This window comes from Callithrix jacchus, chromosome 15 (genome assembly GCF_049354715.1).
Source record: "Callithrix jacchus isolate 240 chromosome 15, calJac240_pri, whole genome shotgun sequence".
NCBI classification, from domain to species: Eukaryota; Metazoa; Chordata; class Mammalia; order Primates; family Cebidae; genus Callithrix; species Callithrix jacchus.
This window is the reverse complement of record NC_133516.1, coordinates 12,929,553-12,956,056: the sequence shown is the minus strand read 5'-3', so window position 1 is coordinate 12,956,056 and position 26,504 is coordinate 12,929,553. Positions and strand designations below refer to the sequence as shown.

General features: G+C 47.1%; 1 protein-coding gene across 6 annotated transcripts in view; it reads left to right on the top strand.

Annotated features, from left to right (window-relative positions):
- Positions 1–25,871, top strand: part of ABCC5 (ATP binding cassette subfamily C member 5) — a 90,396-nt gene extending 64,525 nt beyond the window's left edge. For all 6 annotated transcript variants that reach the window (XM_035274612.2, XM_078350339.1, XM_035274613.2 and 3 more), the window contains 8 exons: positions 520–706; positions 2,075–2,164; positions 5,874–6,063; positions 9,993–10,152; positions 18,873–18,951; positions 19,910–20,023; positions 20,695–20,859; positions 24,421–25,871. In XM_035274612.2, the coding sequence (XP_035130503.1) occupies positions 520–706; positions 2,075–2,164; positions 5,874–6,063; positions 9,993–10,152; positions 18,873–18,951; positions 19,910–20,023; positions 20,695–20,859; positions 24,421–24,522 (1,087 nt within the window). In that variant the 3' untranslated portion in view covers positions 24,523–25,871. The remainder of the gene's footprint in view (positions 1–519; positions 707–2,074; positions 2,165–5,873; positions 6,064–9,992; positions 10,153–18,872; positions 18,952–19,909; positions 20,024–20,694; positions 20,860–24,420) is intronic.
- The last annotated feature ends 633 nt before the right edge of the window (positions 25,872–26,504 follow it).

Sequence of the window (26,504 nt, the reverse complement as noted above, 5' to 3'; positions counted from 1 at the left end):
TTGCTGTGGTTTAGCTCGCTTCTCCCGGTGCTTGACTCCATAGCTGGGGAACAGGTTCCATTCTGCAGTGATGGGGTGTGCACACACTGGCGGTATTCCCGTATTCATTCTGAATTTCTTTTCCCTGGTCTTGAACCATTTCTGCTGTTTGCATTCTTTCTTTCTTTCAGAAAATGCCCTCTGACCTGAGGTATTTTTCTAAAGTTTAACACAAGCCTCTGTATTCAGTCTCCTTTCCCATGCTTGCTCTATGCTAAGGAAGATGTCCTTCCTTAACATCTTTAATAGCTTTTTTTTTTTAAGAGTAAGATTAGAAAAACTTAATGTCCTTCTATGCATGCAGCCTAGAATGCCTCCAGAATTCCTAGAATAACCTCCTGGAGTTTCCATGGCATTCTCTCAGTTAGAAACAGGAAGTATTTAAACATTTGCCCTCCGTCCTGTGATTCACTGAAGCTTTGACCATGCGCAGAGTTGTGTGGTACTTTCTTTGCCCATCGGGTGTGGTCTTTCTCACAGGTACCAGGAGCTGCTGGATGACAACCAAGCTCCTTTCTTCTTGTTCACGTGTGCGATGCGGTGGCTGGCTGTGCGGCTGGACCTCATCAGCATCGCCCTCATCACCACCACGGGGCTGATGATCGTTCTCATGCACGGGCAGATTCCCCCAGCCTACGCGGGTCTCGCCATCTCTTATGCTGTCCAGGTCAGTGTCTAGGATGGGAACATCATTGCTTGTTTGTGTCCTTCCTGTGTTGACACAGAAGAGGTGTGACTGGGGGGGGGCTCCACCCTGAGCCGTTATTTTACCTCTGGACCCCTAGAGCTGCTCGTGATCTACTTTGACAGTAACAATCTGGATTTGACTGGGGTGGGTCGGGGTAGGAGAGAGGCAGGTGTGGAGTCCAGAATAAAGGAATTAAACTCTGCCATGTGTGTAAGAAATAGATGCGATTTTCCTCAAAAAGAAGTATGACCTTGAAAATAGTGTCTTCATTGTGAGTTGCTGTGTTCACCACCGTCTCATCTCTGGCCTCTTCGTAGGCTTCTAAGAAATATAATAGACTCAGTATGCTTCTTCTGTGCATTTTCTTTTCTGGGCCCTGATTTTCCCCACACCGTTATATACATAAACCCTTCTGGGCCCTAGGGATGATTGAGGTCTTCAAAGAGCTTAAAGGACATTTGAGAACTGGAGCGCTAACTAGCTATTTTAAGGTATTGAGTGATCATGACTCTCTAAAATAATGGTATTGAGGTATGTTTTCAAGGAGTCTATATTTTAGAGAGGTACAAGCTGAAATATTTGTGGGTGAAATGATAAGCTATTTGGGATTTGCTTCCAAATAATATGGGGGGTGGGGTAGGAATGGAAAGGAATACAGCTGAAACAATATTGGCTATAAGTTGATTTTCATAGTGGAGTTTTGGTACCTGGGAGTTCATTATACTACTCTTTCTACTCTTGTATGTTTGACATTTTTCTGTATTGAAAAGATAAAAATAGATAAGTAGTTAAAGGAACCCCAGAGATAGGTGTCTTCACAGACACCCCAAGATGTCCATCCACATTTTGCAATTTACTTGACAATTGGTTGGGGAAGACAATGCCTTAGACTGTTTTTAGAATCTGCAGTCTGTGGAGCACCTGGCTCCAGCTTTGCTCATTTCCCAGCATTACATAGCTGATTTGACTTTCCTGGAAGCATTCTTACTAGTTTAATATCTCCATTTGTTTTGACTCCCACAAACAAGCTCAGATACCAGTAGGAAGCCCAGAAGTGGATCAGCTGCAGATACATGTTAATTGGAAATGTAAAGATGAATAGAAAGGCTTTGGGTACAAGAAAGTAGCTCTAGCAGCGCCACGATACTGCCTGCTTTCACTGACCATTGCAGTTGATGAGGGAGTGACAGGTATGTCTTAAAAGCTAAGAGAATAACCAGGTCCGGAAGACCAGCTGCTGCTTGTGCTCAGTTCTTAGTGGTCCTCTAGATGAAGGAAGTTCTCCAGCACTGGCCTGACGTGTACTGATAATGAGTTATCTCTTTGATTGTTGCTTTCCATTATCAGTTAACGGGGCTGTTCCAGTTTACTGTCAGACTGGCATCCGAGACAGAAGCTCGATTCACGTCGGTGGAGAGGATCAATCACTACATTAAGGTCAGACTGCTGTAGGCCTTTTACCGTGAGATGACTCCTTGGAGTCAGTTTACCCTTTGCTGCCCCAGCTGGGTATGCAAGGAGGAGGCTTGTGTTCTCTGCCTGTCTAATCCCACAGAATCTCTCCACCATGCCTGGAATGCGGAAGGCATTACTATAAGCATATCTAAGTGTATTTGTAAATTATGTCCAGTTAAGAACTTCGTTGGCTAATTGCCAGAATATTCAGCTTCACTGACTGATGTAGCCTTTCCCTTGCACTGTTTGAAACCATGCATTGTTTCACTTCTTACTATAGTCCAACTGTTCTTAATCAGGGATTAAACCCTATTGAGCTTTTGGCAAGACAAATGTAGCCTCATCTCTGGAGATTCTGTTGCAGTGGATTAGGGTGGGACCCAGGCTCCTGCAGTTTGAAAAGCTCTATAGCTAATTCTAAACTGCTCTCCCAGCTTACAGACGAGTGAATTTAATTGATACTGAGAGTATCCAGCTCTTCCCACCTTTCCTCAGGAACCCCTTCCATCTTGCCATGGGTGGCAGGCATCTTGCTGCTGTCCTAATTGGAACTCTTAAAGCAGTTTCCTACAGGGGTGTATTAGATCATTTTCACACTGCTATAAAGAACTACCGGGTAATTTATGAAAAAAAGAGGTTTAATTGACTCTCAGTTCCACAGGCTGTACAGGAAGCATGGCTAGGAGGCCTCAGGAAACTTACAGTCATAGCGTAAAATAAAGGGGAAATAAGCACATTTTCCTGTGGAAGAGCAGGAGAGAGACAGAAGGTGAAGTGCCCCACACTTTCAAACAACTGGATCTCACCAGAACTCACTCACTCTCAGAACAGCATGGGGGAAGTCCACCCCCTGATTCAGTCATCTCCCACCTGGCCCCTCCCCTGATACATGGGGATTATTATACAATTCAAGATGAGATTTGGGTGGGGACAAAGAGCCAAACCATTTGAAGAGGTGTCCAATCATGTGGCTTCCCAGGGCCACATTGGAAGAATTTGATGTGTGGCCTAAGATGTGAAATAGAATACTAACGATAGCTGATGAGCTAAAAAAAAAAATTACAAAAAAAACTCATAATGTGTTAAGAAAGTTTATGAATTTGTGTTGGGCCACATTCAGAGCTGTCCTGGGCTGCATGTGGCCCGAGGGCTGCAGATGGGACCAATTTGCTTATAAAGAAGCAGCGTCGTGAATAGTTAGGATTCTTAAATTGAACTCAATTCTTGAGTTATCTATTTTACTGAACTGCTGTGATACTTTACAAGCATCTGTGTCATTGTTTATATGTGAAGAATATATTGAGTTCTCAACACTTGACTTTGAAACAGTTTTGAAAAGTTAAGTTTTTTTCTCCTTTTCTTTCTTCTTTTGAGAGAGGATCTCATTTTGTCACCCAGGCTTGAGTGCAGTGGCATGAATACGGCTCAGTGCAGCCTCGATCGCCCAGGTTCAAGTGATCCTCCCACCTCAGTCCCCCAGGTAGCTGGGACTACAGGCATGCGCCACTAGGCCCGGCTAATTTTTGTATTTTTTGTAGAAATGAGTTTCACCATGTTGCCCAGGCTGGTCTCAAACTCCTGGGCTCAAGCAGTCTGCCTCTGCCTCCACCTCCCAAAATACTGGGATTATAGACATGAGCCACAGTGTCTGGCCTGAAAAATTACTCTTTCAGTTGGGAACTGAGTGTATGTAAACTGGATTTTCTAGTAGAGATGTGTTTCACTGGTTTGTTTTGACAGTGAGCCTCATTAGCGGTAGACTCCTTCCTTCCTTCCTTCCTCCCTCCCTCCCTCTGTTGCCAAGCTGGAATGCCATGGCACGATCTCGGCTCACTGTAACCTCTGCCTCCTGGGTTCAAGTGATTCTCTTGCCTCAGCCTCCTGAGTAGCTGGGACTACTGGCAAGCGCCACCATGCCCAGCTAATTTTTGTATTTTTGGTTGAGAACGGGGTTTCACCATGTTGTCCAGGATGATCTCGAGCTCTTGACCTCATGAGCCACTGTGCCCAGCCAGTGGTAGAAATATTTCTTACAAAAAGCTTACAAATGAATAGCTTTCTTATTCTCAGAAAGGATGGCAGGTGGCCACCCAGAGTATCTAGTAATAGCTCTTTTTTTTTTAGACGGAGTTTTGCTCTTGTTGCCCAGGCTGGAGTGCAATGGCACTATCTTGGCTCACTGCAACCTCCGCCTCCTAGGTTCAAGTGATTCTCCTGCCTCAGCCTCCCAAGTAGCTGGGATTACAGACATGTGCCACAATGCCCGGCTAATTTTGTATTTTTTGGTAAAGATGGAGTTTCTCCATGTTGGTCAGGCTGGTCTCGAACTCCCAACCTCTGGTGATCCACCCACCCAGGCCTCCCTAAGTGCTGGGATTACAGGCGTGAGCCACCGTGCCTGGCCAGCTCTTCTTTAATGTTTAGAAATTAGCCTCTGCACACTGTCCTAGTATGTAGATGACCCATGTGTGTACATATGGGTATGCAGTGTTTGAGTTAACGTGATGGTTGGTGAGAGCCTCGTGCTGGAGATGTCAGGATTACAGTCAGTGGTGGTACAAAGTGGACCCTGCTAAAACCAGTCACATTTCAGAGGCCTGCCTTTCCCAGGGACTGTCCCAACACAGAGTCCTTCCAGTTTGGCATTTTAGACTTAAGGCTCAACCACCCAGTCTTTGGCCCTTACTTCCCCTATAAGGCTAGATACTCCATGGCCAATTGCCAGAGAGTTTTAAAAGATCAAGAGATGGCTGGGTACAGTGGCTCACACCTGTAATCCCAGCACTTTGAGAGGCCAAGGTGGGTGGATCACAAGGTAAGGAGTTCTGGACCAGCCTGGCCAACATGTTGTAACCCCGTCTCTAATAAAAATACAAAACTTAGCTAGGCATGGTGGTGCGCCTGTAGTCCCAGCTACTTGGGAGGTTGAGGGAGAAGAAGTGCTTGAACCCAGGAGTTAGAGGTTAAAGTGAGCCAAGATTGCGATGACAGAGCGAGACTCTGTCTCACACACAAAAAAAAAAAATCAAGAGATATGATTGTTGATGACAAAAATTATCCAAGCAATTGTATCACAGCATTTTAGAGCTGGGATAGATTTTCAGTATCATCTAATCCAGTCTCCACAATTTGAGGATAAGAAACGAAGATGCAGAGAGAAGTGATCTGTCCAGGTCACATGGTGGCAAAATTAGAATTAGGGTCTGTGTCTCCTGGATTGACCCAGATATGCTAGAATGCCGGGATCCAATTAGATGCTCAGTAAATACTGGTTTTCTTCCTTTGGATTTAGGCCAGTGGCTATCAAATGGTAGAATCCTGTCAAAGAATTTCAGTAAAAACTGCTGTGGTGGAGTGGTGGAAGGCCTCATGTCTGCCTGTGTCGGTTTTCCCTTGGCCCCCAAGGCAGCTTTGTGGAAGGATTCCTTGAGACAGAGGATAGTCTGTACACCACTTCCCTCCCCAAGCTGCTGCTAATAACCATTACACTTAGTAGCCACTGTGCTCTGTCTCTGTCCAGTTTAGTGATGATAAGCATTTACTGCCAAGTGATTCTTTCCTAGCAAGGTGAAAGGGTGGCAGCTACCTCTGTGTGGCTACTGTGGTTGCCCTGGTTTTATTTCTCTGTGACAAAGCCTGCAGCTCCCAAGAATCTGTGATCAGTCTGAACCAACCACTTCTGTCTCCCCAGACTCTCTCCTTGGAAGCACCTGCCAGAATTAAGAACAAAGCTCCCTCCCCTGACTGGCCCCAGGAGGGAGAGGTGACCTTTGAGAATGCAGAGATGAGGTACCGAGAAAACCTCCCTCTCGTTCTAAAGAAAGTATCCTTCACGATCAAACCTAAGGAGAAGATCGGCATTGTGGGGCGGACAGGATCAGGTAAGGATGTGCAGAGCCTTCTCTGAATCCAGGAGTGTAGCAGTGTATGAATATCGCATTCATCCCTTTCAACCAGATCCTCATTTGTTGGATAAGCGATTAGGGTCTCAGCCTCCACCAAAACCAATTTTCTAGGCTTATTTCTGAGCCTGCTTTGAGGACACTGAGTGCTTTTCCCAGTCATAAATGTGCACATTCTCAGTGCAGAACACTGGGGCACACACCCGAGTAAGAAAGAGGAGCAGCACCCACAGTGCCGCTACCCAGAGAGAAGCACTGGTCACATTTTGGTAGCTAGCGTGTTAGGCTTCCTGTAGTAATGTGTACGTTTACAAAAACGTGGTCATTGACACACACTCTTTCCTGGCCTTCTCTTAAAACTATCAGAGGGCTGGGTGTAGTGGCTCTTGCCTGTAATCCCTGCACTTTTGGAGGCCAAGATGAGTGGATCACCTGAGGTCAGGAGTTTGACACCAGCCTGAATAACATGGTGAAACCCCGTCTCTACTGAAAAGACAGTATGAGCCATGCGTGGTGGTGGGCACCTGTAATCCCAGCTACTCAGGTGGCTGAGGCAAGAGATCCCTTGAACCCTGGAGGCGGAGGTTGCAGTTAGCCAAGATCATGCCATTGCATTACAACCTGGGTGACAGGGTGAGACTCCATCTCAAAAAAATAAAAAAGAGATGTGTAACTGTAGATCCTTTAGATTTCTAGGGTCAGGACTTGAGTAATTTACATCTTTCTCACTTTTGTTCCTGAATAGCATTTCAAAGAGGGAACTTTGTACTGTCTTTTACTGTCTTGCATAAGAGGTATCTTCGATTCCGTTTTCATTAGCTTTCTAGGCTCCATGCTTCTTTGGCATCAAAACTCTTAGGTTTTTTCCTTGCCATGAAAACGAACGAACAAAAAAAAAAACACCTGTTTTCTGGCCAGTTTATTTCAAAGAACTCTCTAAGGAAGAAAAGGAAAAAGCCATTTCCTGCTTTCTGTTTGAGGGAAGTCAAGACGAGACATTGCTCCAGGTCCTTCATGCTGGAAGGGAATCTTCAGCCAAGCAGGGTGGCTGTCCCCAAACCTTTCTACTATTCTTTCCCTTGAGCACCTCTGCTGCATGGTCCCAGGGGTACCTGGCTCCCCTAAAAGCTGACCAATGTCCCTTCCTGTGATTTCCCTTTAACACAGGCGAGACAGGCCAAAACAGGCACCACGACTTCATTAAACAGTAGTTAGTGACAGAAGAGAAATAAACAAGAAAAAGAAAATAGGGCTGGGCTCGGTGGCTCCCACCTGTAATCCCAGCACTCTGGGAAGCCGAGGCAGGCGGATCACCTGAGGTCAGGAGTTCGAGACCAGCCTGGCCAACATGGTGAAACCCCATCTCTACTAAAAATACAAAAAAGTAGTCAGGCGTGGTGGTGGACGCCTGTAATTCCAGCTAATCAGGAGCTGAGGCAGGAGAATCTCTTGAACCCAGGAGGCGGAGGTTGCAGTGAGCCAAGATCATGCCACTGCATTCCAGCCTGGGCAACAAGAGCGAAACTCAAAATAAAAAAGCTTGATTTACACTCTGGTCCTAACAGAGTTTCTTCCAAGTTTCACGGGCAACTTGGAAAGTGCCGTGGTAATGTCAGTCAAGGGCAGCACCACAAGGACTTCCCTGCCTTTCTTACCAGCACATTCCATCAGGGCAAAGTCAGTCAGATTCAGAGGACCCAAGTCTTCCCGCCCAGGAGGTCCAGACCTAGGCACCTTTTGTTAAAGCAGAACGACTTGATCCATTGCTTCGGGCACCATTCCTTCCTTAGCTTAGCTCTTCAGGCACTGCCTCGGCCCAGAGGGAGTGTCTCCCTCCCCTGCTTCTATCTGGGAAAGGGGCCAGTAACTGAGTCCCCCAACCCTGAACAGAGTCATTCATTTCTCTCTATTTTTTTTTTTTTTTTTTTTTTTGAGACAGAGTTTTGCTCTGTCACCTAGACTAGAGTGCAGTGGTGTGATCTCGGCTCTGGAGTAGCTGGGATTACAGGCATGCGCCACCATGCACCGTTAATTTAAAAATTTTTTTTTTTTTTTTAGTAGAGACAGGGTTTTGCCATGTTTGCCAGGCTGGTCTCAAACTACTGGCCTCAAGTGATCTACCCACCTTGGCCTCCCAAAATGCCGGAATTACAGGTGTGAATCACTGTACCCACCAGCATGGAGTCATTCATTTCTAGGAGGAGAACCGTCCTGCTGGATGAACTAGGTTTCCTAACTCATTTCGGGTAGAAGGATGTGAGGATTGTTGCATTAGGAAGGTGGCACTAATACAGTCTCCAAATACAGCTTCTTCAAGTTTCCTGGTTGATACTTCTTCCCGGTTTTATGGATGATTTTCATTTCCCATTAGGCTGTCAGAGGTATGCCCAGGGGACAGATCCCAACAGTGGGGTTGGTGTAGTCACTGGAGCAAAGCAGACTGTTTGTGCTCTCCATGAGTGCTTGAAGAGACAGCGTCGTGGTGATCTCGATGAGGCCCTCATGAGAGGTCCTTCATGGCACAGTGGCAAGAGAAGGGTAGGAAGGTCAGGAACCAGGCGTTCAGCGAAGGAAAAGTGATCCGACACTAGAAAACTAGTTCTAAATCTAAACCATGGAACCAAGTTGCAGAAAGGTAGACAGGACGATGGCAGACTTCTTTTCTTTTTGGAACTATAGAGAGAGCACCTTTTAAATGTCTGTATCCTTTGACTTACTAATTTCACTTCTAAGATTCTTTCCAAGGAAATCGTCTGAGGTAGCACTGAAGTTTCAGCACTAAGTCATAGGACACAACATTATTATAAGTTTTACGTAAACTAAATTCACCATGCCAGCTAATACAATGTTAAGTGAAAAAAGCAATTACAGTATTGTATTTCTGATATGATCTCGACTCTGAGGAAGTGTGCCCCAAATAATAGAAGTGAGATTATGGGAAATTGATAATGTCGTCTCGAATTACTTATGTAAAGTTTTCAAGTGAAGATTCAGTTAACCTGTTCTGATCACTCTGCTAACACTGATCCCCAAACTGCTTCTCTGCCATAGTTTCCTATCATGATAGAGCCGTTGACAGCCACTCACTGACTCCAGGCAAAAACTCCTTCCTGTTTGTTTTTATTTTTCCATGGAACTTCTTATTCCCCAGCTGCTGCTGTGGCTACAGGAGGCCTCGTCTTAGTGTCTCTCTTAACTGCAATAAGGGGATAGGAAGAGAAAAGACATTTTTTTCATCCGTTCTGCCCCTCAGCTGCTTGCTGTAAGATCTCTGTTCTCCTAACTTTGCCTAAGAAGCATTAAGCTGGCCAGGCACTGTGGCTCACGCCTATAATCCCAGCGCTTCTGCAGGTGGAGGTGGGCGTATCACCTGAGGTCAGGAGTTTGAGACCAGCCTCACCAACATGGTGAAACACTGTCTCTACTAAAAATACAAAATTGACCAGGCGTGGTGGTGCATGCCTGTAATCCCAGCTACTTGGGATGCTGAGGCAGGAGAATCACTTGAACCCAGGAGGCAGAGGTTGCGGTGACCTGAGATCACACCATTGTTCTCCAGCCTGTGCAACAAGAATGAAACTCCACCTCAGGGGGAAAAAAAAGCATTAAGCTCTGCGCACCTGTTCCTGAGGTGACCAGGAGGCCTTTTTTCTCTTTTGCTCTCATGAAAATGGAATGGTCCCTTTCCCTCTTTCTCAGGCTGAAGCTGTGTGATTTAAAGGTGTCTGCTTGGTAGCTCAGGAAAATTGATCACTTTTTTCTATCATTTTATCCATTATCTGAGTTAATTGGTTGAAATAACAATAGAAATAGAAAAGTAGCTGGTATTGCCCTGAGGCTAACCCCCCGTTGTCCTCACGGAATTTGCTAACAGCTCCTCTCTCGTCGTGTGATTTCTGCTTCACCAGGGAAGTCCTCGCTGGGGATGGCTCTCTTCCGTCTGGTGGAGTTATCTGGAGGCTGCATCAAGATTGATGGAGTGAGAATCAGTGACATTGGCCTCGCTGACCTCCGAAGCAAGCTCTCCATCATTCCTCAAGAGCCGGTGCTGTTCAGTGGCACCGTCAGGTGAGGACCTGAGCACCTGCCTGCCTCGCGCCTCACTTAGAGGCTGGGTGGGCATGTGGGGCCTGGAGGTGCTAACACTGCCCCCTGGGGCCACGAGCTCACCATCTCTGGTCCAGTGCTTTCCCCACCGAACCACGTGCTTGCTGGTGCAGAAGTGAGACTGCACAAGCGACTTGATTGATGAAAGCGGGCAGGGAGGCCTGCAGCGTAGCGCCAGGAGCTCAGAGAGATCTGGGCTCAGAGCTCTGCTCTGTGACTTCGGACGCATTGTTTAACCAGTCCTGTGCCTGTTTTTTCACACCTAAGATGGGGATGCTTTAAAGACCTGTTGCTGTGGAGGTTGAATAAGTTCATGTAAATCATATAAGCACAGGGCCTGGCAAATGGTAAGAGTCTGGTAAACGGGGCTGCTATCATCAGCCTCATCACCATCATCCTCATCTGCCTCCCACTCCATTCTGTCATTTCTCCTAGGTGGGCTAAAAGTTACAGTTGGTTTTTTTTTTTTTTTTTTTTTTGAGATGGAGTCTTACTGTGTCGCCCTTGCTGGAGTGCAATGGTATGATCTTGGCTCACAGCGACTTCCACCTCTCGGGTTCAATGACCTACTGCCTCAGCCTCCCGAGTAGCTGGGATTACAGGTGCCCTCCCCTACACCGGGCTAATTTTTGTATTTTTAGTAGAGACTGGGTTTCACCATGTTAGCCAGGCTGGTTTTGAACTCCTGAGCTCAAGTGATCCACCCGCCTCTGCCTCCCAAAGTGCTGGGATCACAGGCATGAGCCACTGCACCCGGCCTAAAGTTCCAGTTCCAATGGTGGCTTTCAGGCATTGTGACTACTCAGGTTATTTCATTTTCTAGTATCTTCCCCTACATTTGGTACTCTGGAATTATGTCACTTTCTGAAATCTGCCAGCACGTCAGAGATAAAAATCCCTCTTCTTGGCCTGTTAAAGTAGTAACCAAGGAGAAAACATCCCATTAACTTTCCTGAGCTTACTTGATTCTACTTTTAGCCTTAAGCTTCTGCCTCCTGAAAACAGTGGATTTCCATCACTTGGGTCCCTTTCTATTAAAAAAAAAGTATTGGAAAAGTAATGGCACCAACCTCATTTCAAATGATCATAGGCAGTGTTCAGACTTGTTTTAAAACTATCCCCTCCACCTTTGGAAATGGCATTTGAACTTGAGGAACTTTGTAGATATCTTAATCTGCTCAGGCTGCTGAATATAACAGCATACCATAGACTGGTGGCTTAATTTCTCTCAGTTCTGGAGTCTGGGAAGGCCAGGATGGGTGTCAGCTGAGGGCCATCTTCCTGGTTAGCAGGTGGCTGGCTTGCTCTGTCCTCACATGGCCTTTCCTCGGCATGTGGCTGTGGTGTGTGCCTGTAGAAAGGAGAGAGCTCTTGTGTCCTTCTCTTCTTAAGGCTCCAACCTCATGATCTCATCTAAACCTCATCACTTCCTTACCGCCCCACCTCCAGATACCATCATGCTGGGGTCAGTGTTTCAACATTGAATTTTGGGGACACACAAACCTGTAGTCCATAGCAGTATATCAGCAGAATTCTCACCTGTGCTGTGAAGAGTCAACACTCTAGAGTAGGTTTATTCTGGTATTACTATAATTGAATCTGGACAGCGTACACTGCATCTGTGGTTGATAATAAACCATTCCCTTTGGGTTTTGAGGTAATAAGGTCAGACAAACGATATCAGAAGATAATTAGAATTTATTGGCCGGGCATGGTGACTCCTCCCTGCAATCCCAGCACTTTGGCAGGCCTAGGCGGACGAATCACCTGAGGTCAGAAGTTTGAGACCAGTCTGGCCAATATGGCGAAACCCCAACTCTACTAGAAATATAAAAATTAGCCAGGCATGGTGGTCCATGCCTGTGGTCCCAGCTACTCAAGAGGCCAAGGCAAGAGAATCACTTGAACCTGAAAGGCAGAGGTGGCAGAGAGCTGATCGTGCCACTGCACTGCAGCCCTGATGACGGAGTGAGACTGTCTCAAAAGAAAACTAGAATTTATTGAAAATGAAAGCCTAAAATTAAGAAATTGGAAAATGTTGCCAAATTGGCTCTTCCATAAATCTCTCAAATTTTAGCTGCCACAGGAACACCTTTGAGAAACAAAAAAATTGGCCTTACAATATTTGGCTTTGGCCATAAGAACTATTGTTTTTAATCATCATTGGGAAGAGAATTAAGAAATAAAGCATGTTAACTTGAGATGTCTTGTGAGAATGCTGCCACCAAGAAGCCCGTTTTAATTTAAAAACTTTACAGCATTTCTTTCGGGTTTGTGAACTGGGGGCTTCTGGAGTTGGTGGTTAAAAATTGACCGTGAGGCTGGGCACGGGGCTCACGCCTATAATCCTGTCACTTCGGGAGGCTGAGGCAGAAGGATCATTTGAGCTCGGGAGTTTGAGACCACCCTGGGCAACATAGTGAGACACAGTGAACTCTCCTTTTTAAAAAGTATATAAAACTTTAAAAGAATTGACCATGGGCGCGTGCAGCTGGTGTGGTAGAACATCGTGGGCCTGTAGCTTTAGCGGAATCGGGACCATTTATCTTCAGAGAAAGGAAAGTTGGCTGCTTTGTGGCTAGCTCAGTAGTTGGTGCACTGCTGTCCTGGGTTTGTAGCTACTGAGCTTCGAGTGCAGCTTAGGAAGTCCGCTGTGTAACCTGAGCAAATCATTTCAGTTCAATTTTCCGCCAGCTCGAATTTTGGCTTTTTAGTCAGTAGGAGACACTGAGGAAACATAAATGGCAGAGCTGTCCTTTATCCCCTAAGGTTTCCTTTTATCCTCTAAGATTCCTTATGGTATTTTTTTTTTTCAGAGTCTCGCTCTGTCGCCCAGGCTGGAGTTTCGGCTCACTGCAGCCTCTGCCTCCTAGGTTCAAGTGATTTTGTACCTCAGCCTCCCGAGTAGCTGGGACCACAGGTGTGGGCCACCATGCCTGGCTACTTTTTGTACTTTAGTAGAGATAGGGTTTTACCATGTTGGCCAGCTAGTCTCGAACTCCTGACCTCAGGTGATCTGCCCACCTCGGCCTCCCAAAGTGCTGGGATTACAGGCGTAAGCCACCACGTCCAGCTGGTATTCTTTTGCTTTTCTTAGAACAGGGAGAGCCTATGATGAGTTTCCCAAGGCAAAGGCAGGATAGATGAACTTGTTCCTTAGCTGCCTCCTCGAGACTCCGAATCTGGAAACTGTGCCTCTGCCGGATGCACCACTGCACAATTAACCAGTATTGAGAGTGGGCCCCTCTTCTTCAGATACCTGCAAACAATTAAAACTTGAAAGAATGGCTGGGCATGGTGGCTCGCACCTTTAATCCCAGCACTTTGGGAGGCCAAGGTGGGTGGATCACCTGAGGTGGATCATCTGGGTTCAAGACCAGGCTGGCCAACATTGTGGAACCCCATCTTTACAAAAATAGAAAAATTAGCCAGGCATGATGGCGGGTGCCTGTAATCCCAGCTACTGGGAGGCCGAGGTGGGAGAATTGCTTGAACCCAGGAGGTGGAGGTTGCAGTGTGCCAAGATCACGTCACTGCACTCCAGCCTCCCTGGGCAACAGAATGAGACTCTGTCTCAACAATAGCAAAAAACTTGAAAGGAACTCTTAGAGGAAAAGCAAGGTAAAACCAAAACCAAACCAACAAAACTCAGAAAGTCACAAGATATACATTTCTGAGTTGTTCTGCGTACAAGTATCAGCTGAATCATAGACCAGATAATTTGGGACCACACCCCTTCCTAGATTAACCAAAGGGTCAGTCCGTTCCAGGACCTGCAGCCCAGCCCTCCCTTACCCATCTGTGGGCTCAAGCTCTCCTGCCTGTGTTTCTGCAGCTTCCTACTGTTTTGCCCTCATGATTGGCTCCAAGAAGAGAGGCCCCTTCTCATCAAGCCCTTAAAACACTTTTGCTAGCCTCCCTGTCTCATGGCCTTAGCTTCCCCCATTCTCCCAGAGCTCCCTGTGCTTCCTGGACATAGGAATCCTACCCCAGCTGGAGTGTTTTTCATCCTGAGGACTATCTGGAGTCTGGCTAGGCTGACGGTGGGCTGTTCCTAGCTGTCACTCTGGTCTGTCTCTTGAGTCTTGGTCCCCGTGAGTGATGGGTACCTTGTCTACCTGGAGCACTTCTGCCTGGTGCCCATTCATTAGCAAGAAGCAGTGTTCTCATTTCTTCTTCAGGTGCCCTCTCCTTTTGATCTGCTCATTAATTTTTTTTTCTTTTTTCTTTTTTGAGATGGAGGCTTGCTCTGTCACCCAGGCTGGAGTGCAATGGCACGATCTCCGCTCACCACAACCTCCACCTCCCGGGTTCAGGGGATTCCCTTGCCTCAGCCTCCCCAGTAGCTCAGATTACAGGCATATACACCACTGTGCCTGGCTAGTTTTGGTATTTTTCATAGAGATAGGGTTTTGCCATGTTGGCCAGGCTGGTCTTAAACTCCTGCCTCAGCCTCCCAAAGTGTTGGGATTACAGGCGTGAGCAACCATGCCAGCCGCTAATCTGACTCTTAACAACTAAAAGCCAAAATTGGTCCATATTTCTGTATACCTCAAAATAAAGTTTCCTTTAGCTTCCTGATAGAAGAAGGTATGTGAGTCTCAAAATCTCCCGCTCGGGAGACTAAAGCTTCTATGAGGCACCCAGCACAGATGACAGGACAGCATGGTTTCGTACGGGGTTCTCTGCTATACCGAGAGTGAGTTGTGGCATCATCTCACACTTTGCGAGATAATCTTAGCTTCACTTAGGAGTGGTCAATGTTGACTATTGCTAAAAATAAAATATAAAGAACCGAAGATGAAAATGTACCTTTGGCAAGATCAGGACTCCAGGGGTTCTGACTGTTAAAAATAACTGCCCTCCTGTTCAGACACTTTTCTCCATAGTCACTTAACTGAAGCCTTTTGATTAAGTGGATGCATAACTTTGCTTTCATTTCCATCTGTGGGTCAGACCCAGGTCCGTGTGGCTTCTCTAATGGGGGTGGACGTTTTCCCATTCCTGATTGAGCTCCCTGCTGAGGTGAGTCTGGTCTGCCTTACTGTACACCACCTGCGAGTGTGTGGAAATAATCCTTCTATATCTGGAACCCATTGTTTAGTCTCCTGAGGCTCCTTCAGCTGGTGTGGTGGACCTGGGTGAACTGAATGTTAAGCCTAGGCTGGGCGTGGTGGCTCACTCCCGTAATCCCAACACTTTGGGAGGCCAAGGCAGGCAGATCATCTGAGATCAGAAGTTCAAGACCAGCCTGGCCAACATGGCAAAACCCTGTCTCTGCCAAAAAACACAAAAGTTTAGCCAGGTATGGTGGTGCACACCTGTAGTCCCAGCTACTTGGGAGGCTGAGGCATGAGAATCGCTTGGACCTGGGGGGTGGGGCAGAGGTTGCAGTGAGCCAAGGTCCTGCCACTGCAGTCCAGCCTGGGTGACTGAGGGAGACTCTGTCTCAAAAAAAAAAAAAAAAAAGTGTTAAGCCTGTTGCCATATTCCCCCATAGAAAATCTGATAGGGCCAGCTACTCAGTGGGCAGGAGACTGCACTTCTGTGTACAGCAGTCCCTGCTCATCTGTGGTTCCACCTGCTGCAGTTTCACTTACCCATGATCAACCAGGGGTCCAAAAATATGACATACTGTATTTTGCGGGAGACAGACCACAGTCCAATAACATTCATTACAGCATATTGTTATAATTGTTTGATTTCATTGTTAATCTCTTACTGTGCCCAATTTATAAATTTAACTTTATCATAGGTATGTATATATTGGGAAAAAAACTAGCATTTATAGGGTTCAGTACTGTTTGTGGTTTGAGGCATCCAGCAGGGTGCCCTGGAGCATATAGCGGGGCGGGGGACTCCATTCCTGCTCTTTGATCCAGAGGCATCTGATGGACTTACTGTATTTGTTTCCTGGGGCTGTCATAAACTGTTTCAGACAACAAACATTTACCGTCTCACAGTTCCAGGGGCTGGATGTCAGTTGGGCTGTGCTGCCACTGAAGCCTGTAGGGAAAGACCCTTCCTTGCCTCCTCTGGCTTCTGGGAGTTGCGGCCATCTTCAGCATTCCTTGGCTTGTGGGTGCATCCCTCTGGCCTCTGCCTCCATTGTCACATGATGCCCTCCCAGTGTTCCTCTGCCTTCACATGGCCACCTCTTATAAGGACTAAGAGCCCACACTTCTCTATTACTCTGGTATGGCCTCATCTTAACTAATCACATCTGCAGTGACCCTATTTCCAGTTAAGGTCACATTCTTAGGTACTTAGGTGTCTTTGGGGAGACACAGTTCAACCCATAACCCTGTACAGTATTAAACAACACTTCCTAGGACAAGGGTCAGGGGAAGCAAGCATGTTCCAAGCAGGAAAATTGCGATGCAAAGGGCAAGAGGCACAGGAAAGCAGGGTGGGTCAGTCTCACAGGAGATCGAGAGATTCTCAAATAGCAGGAATGAGGCAGTGCCAGCCACTCTCCTCGTTTCAGTGGAGTCTGTGATAATGACGTGATTGTATTTGCATACCTGTTGTTAGTAACCCCAGATATGGAGACATGTGGCATACAGCGAACGTCCATGTTTCTCCCAGAGATTGTCCTGTTTCCCACATGCCAGGCATAATTTTGTGAACAGAGCAAATTATTATTATTTTTTTTTTTTTTGAGACAGAGTTTCGCTCTTGTTACCCAGGCTGGAATGCAATGGCGCGATCTCAGCTCACCGCAACCTCCACCTCCTGGGTTCAGGCAATTCTCCTGCCTCAGCCTCCCGAGTAGCTGGGACTACAGGCATGTGCCACCATGCCCAGCTAATTTTTTGTATTTTTAGTAGAGATGGGGTTTCACCGTGTTGACCAGGATGGTCTCGATCTCTTGACCTTGTGATCCACCCGCCTCGGCCTCCCAAAGTGCTGGGATTACAGGCTTGAGCCACTGCGCCTGGCCCGCAGATTATTCTTAACATTTTTTGTATTACTAGACCTCCAGATATTATGTGTAGATCAAGACAAGACATCAAAAATTCCTGTAACATCCCAATTTTCCACAAAATACCTGTTCCACCACCAATTCTCCACCCTCATCCTCGGTGGCAAAGATAATTTTCTCCTGTGTTAACCATTTCTAGTCCTGGCCAGGAACTGTGGCTCATGCCTGTAATCCCTGCACTTTGGGAGGCCAACATGGGATAATCACTTGAGCTTGAGCTCTGGAGTTTGAGACCAGCCTGGGCAACATGGCAAAACCCCATCTCTACAAAAATACAAAAATGACCTGGCATGTGCCTATAGTTGCAGCTACTCAGGAGGCTGAGGTGGGAGGATAGCTTGATCTTAGGAGGAAGAAGTTGCAGTGCACTGAGATTGTACCTCTGCACTCCAGTCTGGGTTATAGAGTAAAACATTGTCTCAACAACAACAAGAAAATAGAAAAGAAAAAAAATACACACACACACATACATATGTATATATGTATAGATAATTTCTAGTCCTGTTCTTTTGGTATCACCTCTGATTTCCTTGAGGTAGATACTGCTGGCACAGTAAGCAAGAATTGTCCCCAAACTGGTCTTCTGTGCCAGGAAAGTTCCTTTTTCTTTACTCATCCTTTTTTCTTTCTCTCCTTCCTCCTGTCCTTCTCCTGGATCAGTTCCTTTTCCTGGTCGGGCCAGCTGTCATAGAGCCCCATCCTCAGTGACAGGGCTGTGAGTCAGGTAGACCAAGAGAAACAGGGTGCTTTTCTAAGTTTGTACGTATGGAGAAATGTATCTTTTTTTTTTTTTTTTTTTTTTGAGACAGAGTCTCACTCTGTTGCCCAGGCTGGAGTGCAGTGGCGCAATCTCGACTCACTGCAACCTCCACCTCCTGGGTTCAAGAGATTCTCCTGCCTCAGACTTCCAAGTAGCTGGGACTGTAGACACATGCCACCATGCCTGGCTAATTTTTTGTAATTTTAGTAGAGACGGGGTTTCACCTTGTTAGATGATCATCAGATCATCTGACCTGATGATCTGCCCACCTTGGCCTCACAAAGTGCTGGGATTACAGGCATGAGCCACCATGCCCAGCTGATGTTTTATTGATTGATTGACTGAGATGGAGTCTCACTCTGTTGCCCAGGCTAGAGTGCAGTGGTGTGATCTTGGCTCACTGCAACTTCTGCCTCCCGGGTTCAAGCAATTCTCCTGCCTCAGCCTCCTGAGTAGCAGGGATTACAGGCCATGCCACCATGCCAAGCTAAGTTGTATATTTTTAGTAGAGATGGGGTTTCACCATGTTGGCCAGGCTGGTCTTGAACTCCTGACCTCAAGTGATCCACCCTCCCAAAGTGCTGGGATTACAGGCATGAGCCACTACACCCCGCCAAGAGATGTAATTTTAACAAATATATGCACAAAAACAATCTAGAAGGATATTTGCCAGTATTTGCATTTGTAAATTGTTCTATGACTAGTAGTATTTACACAGTAAATATAATAAATGACTAAGGCAAGTGTTATGGAGTTGAGGAGGCCCAGTGTGCAGTCAGAGCTCCCATCTGTGGCTGGGGAATGAGCCGTCTGTGACCGTCGGGGTGTGGAGTCTCCTCTCCCTGTGCATGTGTATTAAACATCTTCCACAGGCAGCCATTGCCCTTGGGTCCCTTCAGTGCTGGACCACTGAGAAATTCCTGTGTTTCTCCCTAGATCAAATTTGGACCCCTTCAACCAGTACACTGAAGACCAGATTTGGGATGCCCTGGAGAGGACACACATGAAAGAATGTGTAAGTGAAGAGCCAAGGGAGCTGAGCTGGGACGGTGAGGGCAGAAGCACGGAGATGCCCTTGCCATGCACTGCGCTGCCTGCTCTGGCTGCACCGGCAGGATGCTTGTGGGCGGAGGCTTTGAGGCAGGGCTCTCCAGGTCTTTCAGATACCTGGGAAAAGCTGATCTCTCTCGCCCCACCTCACACACTGCCACGGTCCTACTGGCCTTGCACTATCCATTGATTGAAGCCACTTAGAATTCATGGATGCCTTTAATTTGTTTTATTAGTCATGACAGCGTAACATATTTTGGCGCATCCACGTATAAGCAAAAGCTACGTAACGTATTGAGTCCGCAGAAAGCACACAGTGTGCATATGGACCACAGACCTTTGGGATAACTCAGCAGGACCCCACGAGCAGCTGCAGTCAACAGATTGATACCACTGGCCTGGGGTAGAGTCTCTAGGGTGCCTGGGTTGAGTCAGGCCCAGGATCCCTTGCCCTAATTCAGCTGTTACTAGATGAGTGCTGTTTTTCTCTCTGCCTAATGGGATTCCTCGTGTGAAGAATATGTTCTGCAGCTTACAGAGCATGTTTGACAGGCACGGGCCTGTAGCTCTGGACTCCAGACGCAGAGTCATTTTCCTTACTCTGCTTCCTGTTGCGTGACCGTATTTTCAGAACCAAAACTCAAGGCCACTATCTGACTGGATTTGGGGGACATGAAAGTACTGGAATTTCTGGGATGTTTTCATGGTAGAAAGCTGACAGAATAGTCATTGGAATCATGGACTACCTCAGAAAGCGTGGGTCCTAGCACGCACCATTACACCTGCACCTTCGTTCCAGATGAGACAGGTTCTTGGCTAATAATTCTTTCATGTGTTTCGGAATAATTTCTTTTTATCCCTGGATTTTCAGGAAATTCAGCTTAGTTTCTTACCCCTCTGATCTCTAGTTTCCTTCTCCCTAGATTGCTCAGCTACCTCTGAAACTTGAATCTGAAGTGATGGAGAATGGGGATAACTTCTCAGTGGGGGAACGGCAGCTTTTGTGCATAGCAAGAGCCCTGCTCCGCCACTGTAAGGTAAGGCAGTTCATGGTTGGCAGGGAAGGGGTGGCAGAGAATGGGCACATTGAAATGCAGCCTTTCCCTGACCCACTGGGGCCCAAAGGTGTTCCGGCTCTGATCCCTGTGGTGCTTTCTAAGAGCATGACCGGAGGTGACTCTAACCCTGACACAGTTGGGGTATATGGGTTTGGGGAAGGAGAATGGGGGTTGCTTTGCTTTTAACGTCATCCGAGACTGACTCTGATTTCTGGCCATTGAGTAGTTGTACGACTGCAAACCATAGACACAGGAGATGAGAAAAGTGCACGAGACTTGAAGGTCATCCAGTGCAGCCCCTCATTTTACAAACAGGAAAGGGAACGTCCAGAAAGATGAGTGTTGCCAGTCAGAATGGACTCAAGGGGAAAAAGGATTAGCTGTCCGTGCTCATAGCCACGGAGTGGTAGGGGCAGGTACTGATTCGATCCGTATGATACAAATACGCTGTTAGGGAAATGAAGGCAAACACGGCCTTGAAGGTGCATCGCCTCTAAGCAAAAGGATGCTTTTACTTATGTGTGTGCCTGCTTAGAAGAACACAGTAGATGGAGTAAAACTTACAATGAAATACGTTTTAGTAAGACCTAGATTAACCAGCATGCTTAAGGCATTTACCTGTGTTTCTTTCTCCCCTGCTTCTCTGGCAGATTCTGATTTTAGATGAAGCCACAGCTGCCATGGACACAGAGACGGACTTGTTGATTCAAGAGACCATCCGAGAAGCATTTGCAGACTGTACCATGCTGACCATTGCCCATCGCCTGCACACGGTTCTAGGCTCCGATAGGATTATGGTGCTGGCCCAGGGACAGGTACCCAGCCCTTCAGGGACCTTGGCTTGGCATGTCTAGGAGGAAACCGACCCCTGGCAGGAGTGGACCGAGTGCCATCTTTGGAGGGTTCCGGGCATTCAGATGAGCACTTGCAGCAACTCTGGTTGCTGTTGGGAGGGACACAGCCCTCCTAACCACAGGATTACTCAGGCGCCACCCAATGGGGTGCTCATTTGACTTTACTCTTTGTCCTTCTGTTGCTTGTGAGTCCTGACACTGCCTTAGTTCAGAGAGTACATGTACTTAGTGATTCATCCCCATACACAGTCATCACCCGCCTGGCGGCATGTTGAGACCAGCCAGCACGCGTTTGCCTTTCTGCAGTCACATAGCGGCGCAGGCTTCTGTCATCTCGGCCTCTCCCACGGTCTGGCCCCAGCCTTCCCTTCGTCTTCCACTCTTCCCTTGCAGGTGCTGTTGACTGTAGACATCTTGCATTCTCCAAGCTTTTTATCTGTCTTTACTCAGATGGTTTCATCTACCTAAAAGGGCCTTTGCCCTTCTCTGTCCCATATCTACCTGCTCACACCCTGCCTGTCCCTGAAGAATGGCCCAAATGCCAAAGCCTCCATGAACCCTCCCTGGCTGCCTCAGCCACCCTAGACTTCATCTGTACCTCCCTGCAGCTCTTCTGCGTCAACTGATAGGAACTGTGCCGTGCCCTGTCTCCCTAGAGAACTCTCTGAACACTCTCCAAGGGCAGAGTCAGCACATTCATCGTTAGGACCCAGCAGTGCTTAGTACTCTAGTTCTTTGCACAGGTGACGTTGAGTCAATTTATGTTAGACATAGACCTCCTCTGCATACCCCTGGGACAGAAGTAAATCAATGATTTGAAAGAAATAGCAAGCCATTTATAATGGGTAACATGTCCTCTGTTGCAGAAGCTAGAACAGTAACAGCTACTTCTACTGAACGTTACTGTGTGTCATTCACATATAGTCGTCACTGCTTTGTGCTTTACATATGATCTCTCAACATACATGTGTCATTCACATATAGTCGTCACTGCTTTGTGCTTTACATATGATCTCTCAACATACAATCAGTCATCGTAATACCTAGAGAAAGATGTATCATGAATTCTGCTTTACAGATGAGGAGACAGATTCTCGGGGAAAGTCCGTAGCAAGTGGAGTAGGCTGGGCACAGTGGCTGACGCCTGTAATCCCAGCAGTTAGGGAGGCCGAGGCAGGTGAATTGCCTGAGCTCAGAAGTTCAAGACCATCCTGGACAACATGGCGAAACGTTGTCTCTACCAAAAATACAAAAAATTAGCAAGGCATGGTGGCTAGTGTCTTTTGTGACTATCTTTATTTGCCTTAAACTAAGTGTTTACTGAGATTCTGTCATAGATAAGATATATCAAGCTACTACTTTGTACGTAGTGGTTAAATAGAGCCTAGTATAGTATAATAGAAGGGACCAAGAGCATCTTCTGGGAAATTCTTTTTCTTTTTTTTTTTTGAGCCAGAGTCTTGCTCTGTTGCCCAGGCTAGAGTGCAATGGCGTGATCTTGGCTCACTGCAGCCTCTGCTTCTGGGGTCCAAGCGATTCTTCTGCCTCAGCTTCCTGAGTAGCTGGAATTAAAGTCATGCACCACCATGCCTGGCTAATTTTTGTGTTGTTAGTAGAAATGGGGTTTCACCATGTTGGCCAGGCTGGTCTCTTAATTTCTGACTCAGGTGATCTGCCCACCTAGGCCTCCCAAAGTGCTGGTATTACAGGCACGAGCCACCATGCCCAGCTGCAAATTCTTTGTTAAGGACACAAATTCAGACCCCTTTCTATGGGTGGCTTGATGTTTTGGAGTGGAGAGTGAGTCACTCTTTATGAGGGACTCTATCCTTCTCTTCCCTTAATTTTTTTCTTGCTAATTAAAATGTCCTTGTAATTTTAGGAAAGCCTAAAACAAAAACAAAACACCTAAAAAGCATAAAGATAAAAATAGGATAATAAGCCATTTACCCCAGAGATGAGCGTTGTAGTACACTGACTTAGCCCCGCCAGTGTATTTCATGCATCTGCACACACAGACTCCAACAGATGGGGTGCTCTGTACCATAGACACAAAGTACCAGAGTAAAAGAGGCTTGGAGGATGGAATTTTGTTATCCCTTCTGGAAAACAGGCGGGCAGAGGGTTGGTTTTAGTGCAGCTCAGCAGTGTGGGACTCTGCCTCACTCTCAGCCAGTACTCACCTTCCCCTCCTGGCACAGGATGCCCGCTCAAGCACCCAAAGAGCCACCCTCCCAACCAAGTCCAAAGAAAGGACATGTTCTCCTTGTGGCCTGTCCACCAGGCAGGACACGCTCTCCTGGAAGCACCAAGGACACTTCCTCTTACATCTCCTTAACCAAGGTTATGTTCCCTGCCTTTGCCCTGTGGCAGGGGAGGCCAAGAAAGTTGAGTACGTGCATTTCAGCTTCCGTACTCAGCGCAGGAGGTGGGTTCTGCCAGCATATCATTCATTGTTCAGTGGCTATGCAGAAAGCCATGAGAGGAATAGACCTGTGACCAAGTCACTCCCTGGCTTCCTTTTTTTCCCTGACAACTAGACATTCTGAGCGCTTCCATTTCCCTCTACAGGGTTAGATGAGCTTGCATAACAAAATGATGTTTGTCTGGTGTGCCCCTGACTTGAGCTGCAACTTCTCTCCCCTGCAGTTTACTTTTATTTATTTATTTACTTATTTAGAGACGAAGTTTCACTCTTGTTGGCCAGGCTAGAGTGCAATGGCATGATCTCGGCTCACTGCAACCTCCACCTCCTGGGTTCAAGTGATTCTCCTGCCTCAGCCTCCTGGGTAGCTGGGATTACAGGTGTGCCCCACCAGGCCCTGCTAATTTTTGTATTTTTACTAGAGACAGGGTTTCACCATGTTGGTCAGGCTGGTCTCGAACTCCTGACCTCAGGTGATCCACCTGCCTCAGCCTTTCAAAGTGCTGGGATTTACAGGAGTGAGCAACTGCACCCAGCCTATTGTTTTTTATTTATATATATATATTTTGTGACAGAGTCTTGTTCCGTCACCCAAACTGACGTGCAGTGGTGTGATCTCTTCTCACTTCAGCCTCTGCCTCCAGGTTCAAGCCATGCTCCTGCCTCAGCCTTCCCAGTAGCTGGGATTATAGGCGCCCGCCACCACACCTGGCTAATTTTTGTCTATTTAGTAGAGACGGGGTTTCATTATGTTGGCCAGGCTGGTCTTGAACTCTTGACGTCAGGTGATCCGCCTGCCTCTGCCTTCAGAAGTAGGCCCGAGCCAAAGGCACCCAGCCTCCTGTAGGTTATAGACCTGGTTGGTTGGTTCCTTTACTCCCAAGGCTGAAGGAATTTGGATTTATGTGAAGGAGGTCTGGAAGTCTTTTTCTCTGTCCTTTCTCTTACACCCTGGTTAGTTGAAAATAAAACAAATAAGGGGGGAGGTGCCTGCGCGAAGACTAGTTGAATTGTCTCCAGATTCCACCCTCAGGGCATCCTCTGAATCACCTTGCAGTACCCAGAGCTGCATCCTGAGCAGTCTCCTTCTTTTGCAGGTGGTGGAGTTTGACACCCCATCAGTCCTTCTGTCCAACGACAGTTCCCGATTCTACGCCATGTTTGCTGCTGCAGAGAACAAGGTCGCTGTCAAGGGCTGACGCCTCCCTGTGGACGAAGTCTCTTTTCTTTAGAGCATTGCCATTTCCTGCCCGGGGCCGGCCCCTCATCGTCCTCCTACCGAAACCTTGCCTTTCTCAATTTTATCTGTCGCACAGCAGTTCAGGATTGGCTTGTGTGTTTCACTTTTAGGGAGAGTCATATTTTGATTATTGTATTTATTCCATATTCATGTAAACAGAATTTAGTTTTTGTTCTTAATTGCACTCTAAAAGGTTCAGGGAACCATTATTATAATTGTATCAGAGGCCTATAATGAAGCTTTATACGTGTAGCTATATTCTGTACATAGCCTATATTTACAGTGAAAATGTAAGCTGTTTATTTTATATTAAAGCAAGCACTGTGCTGAGAACAGTGCATATTCCTATCATTTTTGTACAGTTTGCTGTACTAGAGATCTGGTTTTGCTATTAGACTGTAGGAAGGGTAGCATTTCATTCTTCTCTAGCTCGTGGTTTCACAGTGCCAGGTTTTCTGGGTGTCCAAAGGAAGACGTGTGGCAATGGTGGGCCCTCCGACAGCCCCCTGTGCTGCCTCCCCATGGCCACTCCAGGGCAGGTGGAGAGGGGCGGGCGGCTGGAGACCAGGCAGGGTGCGGTGAGTTCTCAGGCCTCCTGCCTTCTGTCCTGGTGTCACTGTTTCGGAGAGCAGTGGGGCGAAGCCACAGGCCCCTTTTCACTCCCTGCGTTGGGAACGGGAATCACGGAGACATTCCTCCGAGCCAGGGAGTTTCTTTCCTGCCTTCTTTTTGCTGTTGTTTTTAAACAAGAATCGGTCTATCCACAGAGAGTCCCACTGCCTCAGGTTCCTACGGCTGGCCACTGCACAGAGCTCTCCAGCTCCAAGACCTGTTGGTTCCAAGCCCTGGAGCCAACTGCTGCTTTTCGAGGTGGCGCTTTTTATTTGCCTATTCCCACACCTCCACGGTTCAGTGGCAGGGCTCAGGATTTCGTGGGTCTGTTTTCCTTTCTCACTGCATTGTCGCACAGTCTCTCTCTCTCTCTCTCCCTCTCTCTCTCCCCCCAAAGTCTGCAACTTTAAGCAGCTCTTGCTAATCAGTGTCTCACACTGGCGTAGAAGTTTTTGTACTGTAAAGAGACCTACCTCAGGTTGCTGGTTGCTGTGTGGTTCAGTGTGTTCCCGCAAACCCCCTTCGTGCTGTGGGGCTGGTAGCTCAGGTGGGCGTGGTCACTGCTGTCATCAGTTGAATGGTCAGCGTTGCATGTCGTGACCAACTCGACATTCTGTCGCCTTAGCATGTTTGCTGAACACCTCGTGGAAGCAAAAATCTGAAAATGTGAATAAAATTATTTTGGATTTTGTAAAACTCTTGGTGTATAAAATGGTTCTCTGGGAAGGGAGTGAGATATCCTCGAGTGGCTTTGGGATCTGAATATCCAGCGATGGAGTTACATCTGCGAAGGACAGGTGGCAAAGCTGGTTGGTTGCAGGGGCCATGGGGTCCAGAACACCTGCCATCATCTCTGGTCCTTAGTCCCACTGCTGCCTGTGTTCCCAGGCATGGTCCCCAAATAAACCTCCTTGGCTGCCCATAAGAGGGTGGGAAGTGGAAAGGTGAATGGCTGTAGTGAGGTAGGTGGTCATGGTGAGATGTATTTCAAATGAGTAGTTTGGCCGGGTGTGATAGTTCATACCTGTGATCTCAGCACTTAGGGAGGCTGAGGCAGGCAAATCATGAGGTCAGGAGATCGGGACCATCCTGGCCAAAATGGTGAAACCCCGTCTCTACTAAAAATACAAAAATAAACTGGGCGTCATGGTGGGTGCCTGTAATCCCAGCTACTCAGGAGGCTGAGGCAGGAGAATTGCTGAAACACGGGAAGCGGAGGTTGCAGTGAGCCAAGATTGCATCATTGCACTCCAGCCTGGATGACAGAGCAAGACTCTGTCTCAAAAAATAATAATAAATAAATAAAGGAATTGTTCGTTGAGGATTCTT